Here is a 12,222-nt window from a genome sequence, read left to right as displayed (position 1 = left end):
ACTAAGACGGTTGGAACCTTTTTCTGACCTCCCACATCATTTAGGGGCAGAACTGAGGAGATGATTATAGGATGTGAGAGGCCAGAAAAAAGAGCAAATCAAGGATACCCTCTAGCTTCTCCGCTTGCACAATTTTTTTTTAATGTTTCAGTAAATTATTTTATTTGAGAACGACCTAGCTATTCAATAAACTTCCATCACTTAATTTAGCACAACTCAAGAAACCAAAATCTGGAGAGACTATTTATTCTTTTTTATTTTTTCTTGGAGTATAGTTACTCCTGTTTGCACAATTATACGGTGAGTGTTTTAAAAAATAAACAACAGGGAACTCCTCCCATCACTGATGGTCCAGTGATTAGGATTCAGGTCTTTCACTGTTGTGGGCTTCAGTTCAATCCCCGGTTGAAGAACCAAGATTCTCCAAAGCACATGATTTGGCCAAAAAAATAAAAATAAATAAGTAAATAAGTAAAATAAAACCCATTAATGTTTAAAAATTAAACAAAAAGAAACAACAAACAAATGACATCTCTGAGAGATGACTTGAAGGGCTTCTAAATAAGAAAAATATATGAAGTTTAGTACATAGATTCTGTACAATTTATTTTACTGAATCATGGCTTGTGTTATTTTTAGGGTTTTCTTAATTTTCACCTTTGTTCTACAGAGTACTGTGAGAGAGCTAAACTCATAGAATTGAGAATGTTACCTGTTTAATGAGTTGATTTTTGTATTTCTGACAAACAAAATTTGATAAAAATACTTTTCTTTAAGGATATTTAAGAAATTATAAGCCACATATTTGAATGTGCCTATCCACATTGATTTTTTTAATCCTTTATTAAATAACTAACTCATTTTATTTTTATTATCAATAACTGCTTTGAATTATAAAAGTAAAGATACAACTTTAACACAGGCGATCTAGAAAATATGGGAATTTTAAAGGAGAAAAGGAAATAATGTCATCACCCAGAGAAAATTAATGTTTTCTTGGTTTGCTTCAATTATTTTTACAATAGTAATGATTCAATCTTTTATTTAATCCTCCTAATAACTTTATAGAGAAGTGTTACTACTATTACATCAGTTTCACAGACGAGAAACAGAAGCTTAGGGAAATTAAATAATTCATACAATGTCATGTCACATAACTACTAACTAAATGTGAAGCCAATATTCAAGCCTCACTGGTTTGACTCAGACTCTGTAATCTCTGCCATTAATTAGTTTCATGCTTTACAAAATTTAGAATAATAATATTGTGTATACTATTTTACTTTCTGCTTTTTAAAAGCATTCATACCTTATGATGAACCTTTTCTGTTAAATAAATCATTCTAAATCAGGATTTTTACAGGATATAATAATCCATTGTAATGTAATCATTTCCTTTTGTTTCAGCTTTTATTATTGTAAATAATTCTTTGCCTCCAAATTTTTGAGTATGTCCTTAATTATTCTTTAGACTAAATTGCTAGAAACTGAAATGTAAGTATTGAGAATAAAACATCTAAAGTTATTGATAAGAACAAGTGAAATGCTTCCCAGAAAGTCTTACCAATTTATACCTTCTCCAGACATGTGTGAAAGTGTTCACATATTTCATTGCATATTACTACACATTATATTTATTTGCTGATTTTAAATTTGAAACATTTTCTCACTTTAATTTCTTGATTTTCTAGTATGTTGATGAAGTTTCCCCCTTTTTCCCTAATGGGCTATGGAAAGAATTTCATTCATTCATTCACTCATCAATATTTACTAATCATCTATAATATAATGTGACACTCAGCATTACTAGAAAGTGGAAAATCAACTATAGATCTTATACAGCTCAGTCCAGAGAGGAAAGCAGATATCAACCAAGTAAACAAAAGATAACTGTATAAATTACAAAGTTTCATTACAAAGGAATCAAATTATATGTTAAATGAAATCCCAGTGACTTAGAAAATGAAATAGTAACCAGTGGGACTACTGACTTACCTCTAGCGGAAACTTTTGCCCTTCTAAACTATGTTCTGATCCATCAGATGACATATTGCATTTTCCCCAGTGAAACGCTATCTTGCTTGCTTTGAACACTGTTTCTGAGACCCCTCCACTGAGACGGTAGTCATTAGTGAGATTAATTTCCACTTGAAAAAAAAAAAACAATAAAATTGCATCTAAGTTTCTGAAAATCAAAATTACACATTTAAATTTTCTTCTATTAAGGTACATTAAGAACATAATTTATTTGATAAACTTTAATAAAAGCTACAATTTTGAAAGCTGAACTTTGTAACTGCGTAATATACTCAATGTATCCTATTGCCACAAGTGTAAAATAAATCCAAGACCTTAACTGCCATGCAACACTTAAAGCAGGCGACAGGCAGTTCACCTGCTCTGTCTGTTTGGTATCCTATGTTTCGTTTGTTTGATGTCCAAAGCCCTGCTCGCCTAATGCCTCACATGGTGGTGAGGGGACAGTTCAAGGGAGAAGGGACAGAAGACTGGAAAGGAAAGGTCTTTTCTCCAACCTTCCCACGTTCCTGTTTCTATTCCTTATCAAGCTTCTGCTGCTTTTGTCCCATCTTCTTATGTTTCCAAGCATCACCTCAGGCTTCATCAAGCTTCAGAATTTCTGTCCTAGACTGTGGCAAGGAAGGCGGGAGACCTTTTCCTATTGAAGGGGTTTTAGCCCTCTCATGTTTGAACCTTCACTGGCAAGTCTCAGAATCTTAAACTCTATTTGAGATCCATAGCAGATCTGCTATCTGTATTTTGGGAGTCATCTGGGGATTAATGATTCTCTTGAGAGTTTAATGCATGATTTCAATGTCCCTCAATCAGATTTAAATAGTCTCTGTTTCATTAGGCAGAAATCACTTTTGGCATTTGGAACTGAGTCCAACATACTGCGTAGTGTAAAGACTTCTGAGTAAAACATAATTTCTGGGCTGCGTTTTTTTTTTTCAGCAGACATCAGCTAGTTAGAGATATACATTTTCATGAATAGTAACAATAGCAACAAACAATAACAATAATGGTCAACATTTATTTATCACTTAGGACATGACAGGCATTACATTACTTTACATGTATTAAATATTTGATCCTACACAATGGAAGATGATACCATTACAATCCCTATTTTACAAGATAAGGAAATTGGTCACAGCAAGGTTAAGGAACTTGCTCAAGATTCCACATTGTGCTTTAAATGGCCAGAATTGAACCTAGAAAGTGTGGCTCTAAAGAGCAAGTGCTTGACCACACTCCACTAAGAAAAATGAAGCAGAGATTACATGCTTTACTTCTTTGTAATATCCACTAAAACTGGTAATTAAAATGTCTAATATTTAGGACAATATACTATTATATATTTAATTAATAATACATTATAACATATAAAATTATTCATTCAAAAAATACTTATTGAGTGCTTATTATTTATCAAGCACTGATGCAGAAAAATTCCTACCTTTCTGGGATTTAAATTATATTCACAAAATTATATTAGCAAAATATGGAAAATAGAGAAAAATACCACTTACGATAAAATCAGCCCAACATGGCTATTACTACAGTGAATATTTTTTCTAATCTTTCTCCCATGAGTATATTTGCTTTTACATAACTTGTTGATATACATACAATTTCATTTAAAACATAACATCAGAAAAAAATGTTCCCTTTTGTAAACTTTTGTCTATATGTTTCTTACTGGAATTTTTATGACATTATCTTTTTCATACTAAGAAAAAACCTTTATTAGAGAGTGCTTCCTAAGTATAGTATATAATTTAAAACTTTCTATCTAGAAGGACCAATACTTTCTTAAAATTCAATTACAGTAGATTGCTTTTTTCACATCCAAATATTGAACATAACATACAACTGAGTAGAAAATATCAAATAAAATGCCCAAGAGAAAGAAATCCTGACTAAGTGGTTAACCAGTGATAGAGTTATTAAGTTAATTACCTATATATTATGTTATCTTTATCAGCTCTTTCTGTGGAGGCATCTTTGTTGCTATATTACTGGAGAACACTATGACTTTAGTTATTTAATTTTTTGTACACATTTCAAAAGGTCTAAACTTCCAATTTTATATTTGGTTTCTTGTACTTACAGTTTCTATCCAGTTCATACTACATACATCATTCAAAGGAAAATATAATGAAAATAATCTAGACACACTCTAAGTCTGATACACATATTAAAGTCAGAAATAAAATGCAAGTCTTTTACCTGTTTTGCCAGTGTTATGAATGAATGTGTTTTCCAAAGATGTTTTATCCCAATCCTGAAATTTAAGTTTCTTAAGATTCACATTTACTTGTGTAAGATCTTCATCAATATTGATAGGAGACTGTTTGGGGCTATTACATGTTGGATACTTCGTTCCCCAATTTTTTTGATTCAATGCTCCTAGGGGAAAAAATGGCAATAAGTTTGTTTTTTAAATAACGATGCAAAAGCTAAATTTTATATTTATAAAGCAGTTAATGTTACATAAAAATTGACGAAACCAATTCTTAAGAACAATTACAATTGGTCCTCTGCATTCACAGGTTTCACAACTGCAAACTCAACCAATCTCAGAGCAAAAATATTTGGGGAAAAAACTCCAGAATGTTCCAAGGAAACTTTAATTTGCCAAGTGCTGGCAACGATTTACATAGCATTTACATTGTATATGCAATTGTTTACACAGCATTTACATTGTATTCAATTCAGTTCAGTTCAGGTGCTCAGTCCTGTCCAACTCTTTGTGACCCCAGGGACTGCAGCACATCAGGCTTCCTTGCCCAACATCAACTCCCGGAGTTTACCCAAACTCATGTCCATTGAGTCAGTGATTCCATCCAGCCCTCTCATCCTCTGTTGTCCATTTCTCCTCCTGCCTTCAGTCTTTCCCAGCATCAGGGTCTTTTCAAATGAGTCAGTTCTTCGCATCAGGTGGCCCAAGTATTGGAGTTTTGGCTTCAGCATCTGTGCTTCCAATGAACACTCAGGACTGATCTCCTTTAGGAGGGACTGATTGGATCACCTTGCAGTCCAAGGGACTCTCAAGAGCCTTCTCCAACACCACACTTCAAAAGCATCAATTCTTCAGTGCTCAGCTTTCTTTATAATCCAACTCTCATATCCATACATGACTACTGGAAAAACCATAGGCTTGACTAGACGGACCTTTGTTGTCAAAGTAATGTCTCTGCCTTTTAATAGGCTGTCTGCTAAGTTGCTTCAGTCGTGTCCGACTCTGTGAGACCCCATAGACGGCAGCCCACCAGGCTCCGCGTCTCTGGGATTCTCCAGGCAAGAATACTGGAGTGGGTTGCCATTTCCTTCTCCAGTGCATGAAAGGGAAAAGTGAAAGTGAAGTCGCTCAGTCGTGTCTGACTCTTAGCGACCCCATGGACTGTAGCCTACCAGGTTCCTCAGTTCATGGGATTTTCCAGGGAAGAGTACTGGAGTGGGGTGCCATTGCCTTCTCCAAATATGCTGTCTAGGTTGGTCATAACTTTCCTTCCAAAGAGTAAGCATCTTTTAATTTCATGGCTGCAATCACCATCTGCAGTGATTTTGGAGCCCCCAAAAATAAAGTCTGCCACTGTTTCCACTGTTTCCCCAACTATTTCCCATGAAGTGATGGGAACGGATGCCATGATCTTAGTTTTATGAATGTTGACCTTTAAGACTTTTTCACTCTTCTCTTTCACATTCATCAAGAGGCTCTTTAGTTCTTCTTCACTTTCGGCCATAAGGGTGGTGTCATCTGCATATCTGAGGTTATTGATATTTCTCCCGGCAATCTCGAATCCAGCTTGTGCTTCTTCCAGCCCAGCATTTCTCATGATGTAATCTGCATGTAAGCTAAATAAACAGAGTGACAAGATACAGCCTTGACATACTCCTTTTCCTATTTGGAACCAGTCTGTTGTTCCATGTCCAGTTCGAACTGTTGCTTCTTGACCTGCATACAGGTTTCTCAAGAGGCAGGTCAGGTGGTCTGCTATTCCCATCTCTTTCAGAATTTTCCACAGTTTGCTGTGATCCACATAGTCAAAGGCTTTGGTATAGTCAATAAAGCAGAAATAGATGTTTTTCTGGAACTCTCTTGCTTTTTCAATGATCCAGCGGATGTTGGCAGTTTGATCTCTGGTTCCTCTGCCTTTTCTAAAACCAGCTTGAACATCTGGAAGTTCATGGTTCACGTATTGTTGAAGCCTGGCTTGGAGAATTTTGAGCATTACTTTACTAGTGTGTGAGATGAGTGCAATTGTGCAGTAGTTTGAACATCTTTTGGCATTGCCTTTCCTTGGGATTGGAATGAAAACTGACCTTCTCCAGTCCTGTGGCCACTGCTGAGTTTTCCAAATTTGCTGGCATATTGAGTGCAGCACTTTTACAGCATCATCTTTTAGGATTTGAAATAGCTCAACTGGAATTCCATCACCTCCACTAGCTTTGTTCATAGTGATGCTTCCTAAGGCCCACTTGACTTCACATTCCAGGATGTCTGGCTCTAGGTGAGTGATCACACCATCGTGATTATCTGGGTTGTGAAGATCTTTTTTGTACAGTTCTTCTGTGTATTCTTGCCACTTCTTCTTAATATCTTCTGCTTCTGTAGGTCCATACCATTTCTGTCCTTTATTGTGCCCATCTTTGCATGAACTGTTCCCTTGGTATCTCTAATTTTCTTGAAGAGATCTCTAGTCTTTCCCATTCTATTGTTTTCCTCTATTTCTTTGCATTGATCGCTGAGGAAGGCTTTCTTATCTCTCCTTGCTATTCTTTGGAACTTTGCATTCAAATGAGAATATCTTTCCTCTTCTCCTTTGCTTTTCGCTTCTCTTCTTTTCACAGCTATTTGTAAGGCCTCCTCAGTCAGCCATTTTGCTTTTTTGCATTTCTTTTCCATGGGGATGGTCTTGATCCCTGTCTCCTGTACAATGTGAGCCACATTGTGTTAGCTATTATGAATAATCTAGAGATGATTTGAAGACTATGGAAGGATGTATATAGGTGATATGAAAATACTACTCCATTTTATATAAGGGACTTACACATCCACAAATTTTGGTATCTAAAGGAATCCTGGAACAATCCCTCTCTGATACTGAGAAACAAGTATATGCCTAGATTTAGATTCTGGGTTTTAATATGGTACACCATAAGAACAAGAGAAGGTGTCAACAAGAGCCTTGTTTAGCCATCACACTCCTACAAATCAACAGAAAATCCATTTGTCTTATCGGATGGTAGTCCTAGCCCAGGGTTCCAGATTAAAACATGTCCAGTTGATAGGAGTTAGATTGTGACCTGACTTCCTTAGTACTCTCCCCGGGGGAAGGTGGGAGGCTGTAGGCTGTTTCTCATCACAGCCATTGAGTGATTTGGTTTAATTTCCATCTGTGTGTGTGTTGTGTGTTAGTCAGTCAGTTGTGTCCAGTTCCACAATCCCATGGACTGTAGCCCGCCAGGCACCTCTGTCCATGAAATTCTCCAGGCAAGAATACTGGAGTAGATAGTCATTCCCTTCTCCAGGGGATCTTCCTGACCCAGGGATCAAACCCCAGTCTCTGGCATTGCAGGCAGACTCTTTACCATCTGAGCCATCAGGAAAGCCCAAATTTCCATCTGCTCAGGGTCTTATTTATAGAAACGTAATCATCTGGGCTATCTTTGAAATATCTGTTTCTTTTCCCTCTCTCTCTTCTTTTTTTCTGTCATAAAATTTAACAGATTTTATTGTTTAACAAGAAGAAAAATAAAACAGGGCTTTCCAGAATTTTGTTTACCGTAAAGTGAATTTTCATCTGTTCCACAGAATGAAGAGTCTTCTCAACCCAAATTGCCCTGTAATGCCTTTATTTCAACACTACCTGAAGCCATAAACCATCTCTCATAACCTTACCTCACTGGATATTAACCGAACTAAGTACCTACGCAGTGCTAAGAATGCGTATGTCTTATTTAATGTTCATTTATTAAAGTACATGAAATGTTGCAGATCCAAGTCTCAACCTTTTCTCTGGGTAAACTCTAGTATTTCTGCAGCCATTCCATGAAAGAGCAGGTAGCAGCACCATTTTCAGCGTCTTCCTTTCAGATGCTTTTCTTTTTGAACATGAGTATGGGCAAGGCCAAGATTTTAAACAATTGATGTTCAGAGAAATTATAAGAAAACATACCCTTCATACAACTCTAGTCTATACCATCTTTTTGGGTAAAGGAATCAGTGAGGATGACTTTCATGCAAGCTGTCATAATGTGTTAAAGCTCATTTTGCATACTTTAACCCAGGAAAGAAATAATAATTAATCACACCATGGAATTGCTGCATAGCTTGGGAAAATCAGGCAATTCATCTCCTAGTGAGGCATCCACTAGAATCAATGATAGGTGCTGAAAACTTATTTTGTTTTAAAATCTTAGCTCTAAGCTTAGAGAGTGCTTGAATACAATATCCTTTAAATATGCACAGTGTAGCAGATTTTGGCTTCTAGGAACAGTTTTAAGGAATTGAGTAATAATACTATGTTAATTTCACCGTACAGAACATTGGCATGGAGACAAAAAAGCACTGCTTGTTTTACCCATGTCATTGCAAGAGAAACAAGAGAGAGAAACTGCGGTACGAATCAATAAAACCCTTCCTATTACTTAAATTTTTAAAAACAGTACAATAAATTCTGAGCACACTTAGGAAGAGTCTTATAGTTGTGATGCATAGAAACACAAAATTTTTAAGTCTCTAGCAACATTGAATATGATTTATGACCTGCTTTGTCCATAATATTCAGTGCTCATCTTTATGTGGATTCTAACTTAGCATATCCTTAACTGAATACTTGATTTCTGTCCTACAAGTGCCTCCTACAATCACTGTCATTCCTAAACATAGAAGTCATCCTAGTCCCTCTGTTTCCTCCTCAGCAAGCCCTTTGAGAACTACTTTCAAAATATTTCCTTAATTAGGTAATTTCTCATCTCCACTGTTAGCACCCTAGTCCAAGCTACCCTCATTCCTGGCCTGTAAGTCTTGCTGTTCCACAAGCAGCATCACCATCAACGAGGAGATCATTAAGAGAGTCAGGTCTCCACTGCAGCCTCACCAAGTCAGAATCTACATTTTACACAATCTGCAGGAGATTCATATACACATTAAATTTTGACAAACAATGACATAGACATATCCAGTAGTCATGTATGGATGTGAGAGCTGGACCATAAAGAAGGCTAAATACTGAAGAATTGATGTTTTCAAACTGTGGTGGTGAAGAATACTCTTCAGAGTCCCTTGGACAACAAGAAGATCAAATCAGTCAATCTCAAAGGAAATCAACCCTGAATAGTCACTGGAAGGATTGATGCTAAAGCTGAAGCTCCAATACTTTGGCCGCCTGATGAGAAGAGCCTGTTGCTGGGAAAGACTGAGAGCAGGAGGAGAAGGGGGGCAACAGAGGATGAGATGATTGGATGGCATCATAGACTCAATAGGCATGAGTTTGAGCAAACTCTGGGAGACAGTGAAGGACAAGGAAGCCTGGCATGCTGCAATCCATAGGGTCGCTAAGAGTCGGCCATGACTTAGCAACTAAACAACAATAAAGTGACCCATGTCTACTATGAGATGATACATACAGGTTAAGCTACTAAATTTGTAGTAATTTGCTGTGTGGCATAAGAAAACTAATGCAATCTGTAGTCATCTTTTAAAGCACATATTAGATTATGCATAACTCCTTGACTTAGGTCCTTCCAATGCCTTTTCATATTAGAATAAAATATACAGACTCTTTCTCAGTGCTGACAGACCCTGTATGATGTCACCAGTCACATCCACTCAGATCTCATTTTCTGCCACTCTGTGGTAATGACTCTCTATTCCAGCCATACTGACTGCTTTTCTGTTCCTTAAGCATGAGAAGCCTCAGGGCTTGCCACTTGCTGCCACTCACTCTTTCTGGAATCTTCTGCTCCATTTGTCTGCAAGGCTTCTTTTGATCAGGTCTCTGCCCAAATGCATCTCTTTAGAGAGAGGCCTTCCCTGAACAATCTGTATAAAATACACTTCCCTTCCTCAGCAATTCTCAATCACTTCTCCTTATTTTATTTTTCTTCTCCTAAGTTAGTAATTGGGGCTTCCTACATAGCGCTAGTGGTAAAGGAGACATAAGAGATGTGGGTTCAATCCCTGGGTGGGGAAGATCGCCTGGAGGAGGGCATGATAACCCACTCCAGTATTCTTGCCTGGAGAATCCCATAGACAGAGGAGCTTGGTGGGCTATAGTTCATGGGGTTGCAAAGAGTCAGGCATGACTGAAACAACAGCACAGCACAGCACAAGATACTAACTATGTTTATTTATTTGTTTCCACACTCTAGCATCTAGAGAAAAACCTGGCATATGGTAGGTATTCAATAAATGTTTGTTGAATGACTGAATCAGACAAAAAAATGTTAAATGTCTTTCATTTTATTAGTGTGAGCTCACAGGGGTCTAACATAGGATGACAATAAGAAAAAAGAAAGAAAACTGACCAAATAAAGAACATTTCTAAGTTCAACTGCAGGCCACATCTACGATCTACCTGTTTGTTATATGACAATTTTGTTGAGTAGTCCCCACTAAACTTCTGCTAAAAGATCTCAAGAAAGATATGATGTCCAAACTGTGCGTTGCCTGCCAGTCTATGATCCTGAGTCACTGGATTATGTTTGAAATGCATCAAATGACTACACTGAGTGTGGACTCAGTTTAAATCACCTACTAGCCTATCATACCAACTATAGCATAGGTTCAGGAAGCCTCCTTAATTTCTGTGATTAAAAGACAAAAGAGCTAGAATAAGGAAAAGAAAATTTTTTAGTGAAAAGGCTGTAAAACAGAAAAATTCCAAAAATATAAGACCTTGATGTTCTTTTTGCAGTGGACTCTGAAAAAAGGATATTTCAGATACTCATAAGAAGAAATCCAGGGAAAGAAAATTGTGTTAAAATTGTGCACAAGGATGAAATATAAATCAAAGAAGCATTAAATATACTTTAGCTGTTTTGATAATGAAGCAATATTTAACCCTATGCTTAAATATTATTTTTAAAAGCCCCAAATTAATGTTTTTAATTTTGCAGTTGGAGACCACAGTCCAAGTAGTAATTAAAGCCAGGATGATGTATCCAAGAAAGCAGGTGTACAGAATTCATTAGAACTATACTGTATCACTTGAGTGTTATTAACAAATGTTGTGAAGGAAGAAATTAGGATATGCATTGTCATTGCAGCAGAAGATTAGCAAGGTGATTTACCCATCAGGAGGACTGCAGACTACTAAATGACAGCTCTGGAGACTTAAAATAAATTATTCATTCACATAGTCATCCATTCTTTCATGCATTTATTGACTCACCTGAATTAGTACCACCCCTATGAATTTCCTGCGCTCACCTCTATTGGAGCACTTCACAGACTGTATGTTGTTTGTCAACTTATCTATCACATCTATATCTTATCACCAAACTCTGAGTCTGGCACACAGTAGACACAAATTAAGTGCTTGGGCAATAAGCTTTGAACACCAAGCAAATATATCCAGCATTTACATCCTGTGCACTCTTGATTCTAAGCAGAATGGAAAGCAATTGTAGGCTCTGTAGGAAATATGTGATCCTTGTTTATTCTTGCATTCCAGAAGGTTGGGCATGTGTTCAATAAAAAGTAAGACAAGTGCATAAAGGAGTAGATGGGATGAAAGAAGGTAAACATGGTTATCAAAGCACGCAATGCAGGTTTTGAGGGATGGACAGAATCCAGAAGGCAGAGGGCAACTGAGAGCATGTCTGGCTGGGTGATGAGCCTGAGCAAACTCACTGTGGGAGAAAAGTGCAGACAATGCTCAGAGAGAAGTGAGCAGGGAGTGAATGCCTCTCTTTCTACCAAGGGAGACGGAAAGGCAGGCTGTGATCAGATGTAGTTAGGGAGGCCAGTCGGAGGCACGGAGGTTTTGGAACGCTAAGGAGCTCACTGCTGCCTCATTAGACAGGTTGAACTGGCAGGAATGCACGATGAGCAGGAAGAGGGAGGCTGAATAAGGAGTGGACCCTTCTACTGGCATCTTCTACGTGTCTTCATCTGATTTGATAAAGTTAGTTGCTCAGTTGTGTCCAACTCTTTGCGACCCCATGGACTGTAGCCCGTCAGGCTCCCCC

The 12,222-nt window shown here is 37.3% G+C and overlaps 1 protein-coding gene across 2 annotated transcripts in view; it reads right to left on the bottom strand.

Annotated features, from left to right (window-relative positions):
* PTPRZ1 (protein tyrosine phosphatase receptor type Z1) overlaps nt 1–12,222 on the bottom strand; it is a 207,305-nt gene that overhangs the window by 92,414 nt on the left and 102,669 nt on the right. For both annotated transcript variants that reach the window (XM_081535354.1, XM_081535355.1), the window contains exons 3-4: nt 4,252–4,431; nt 1,996–2,147 (exon numbers count right to left, since the gene is read on the bottom strand). In XM_081535354.1, coding sequence (XP_081391480.1) covers nt 1,996–2,147; nt 4,252–4,431 — 332 coding nt within the window. The remainder of the gene's footprint in view (nt 1–1,995; nt 2,148–4,251; nt 4,432–12,222) is intronic.

Source organism: Giraffa tippelskirchi, chromosome 10 (genome assembly GCF_054371585.1).
Source record: "Giraffa tippelskirchi isolate mGirTip1 chromosome 10, T2T-mGirTip1v1.2.pri, whole genome shotgun sequence".
NCBI classification, from domain to species: domain Eukaryota; kingdom Metazoa; phylum Chordata; class Mammalia; order Artiodactyla; family Giraffidae; genus Giraffa; species Giraffa tippelskirchi.
This window is presented reverse-complemented; position numbering and strand designations above follow the sequence as displayed.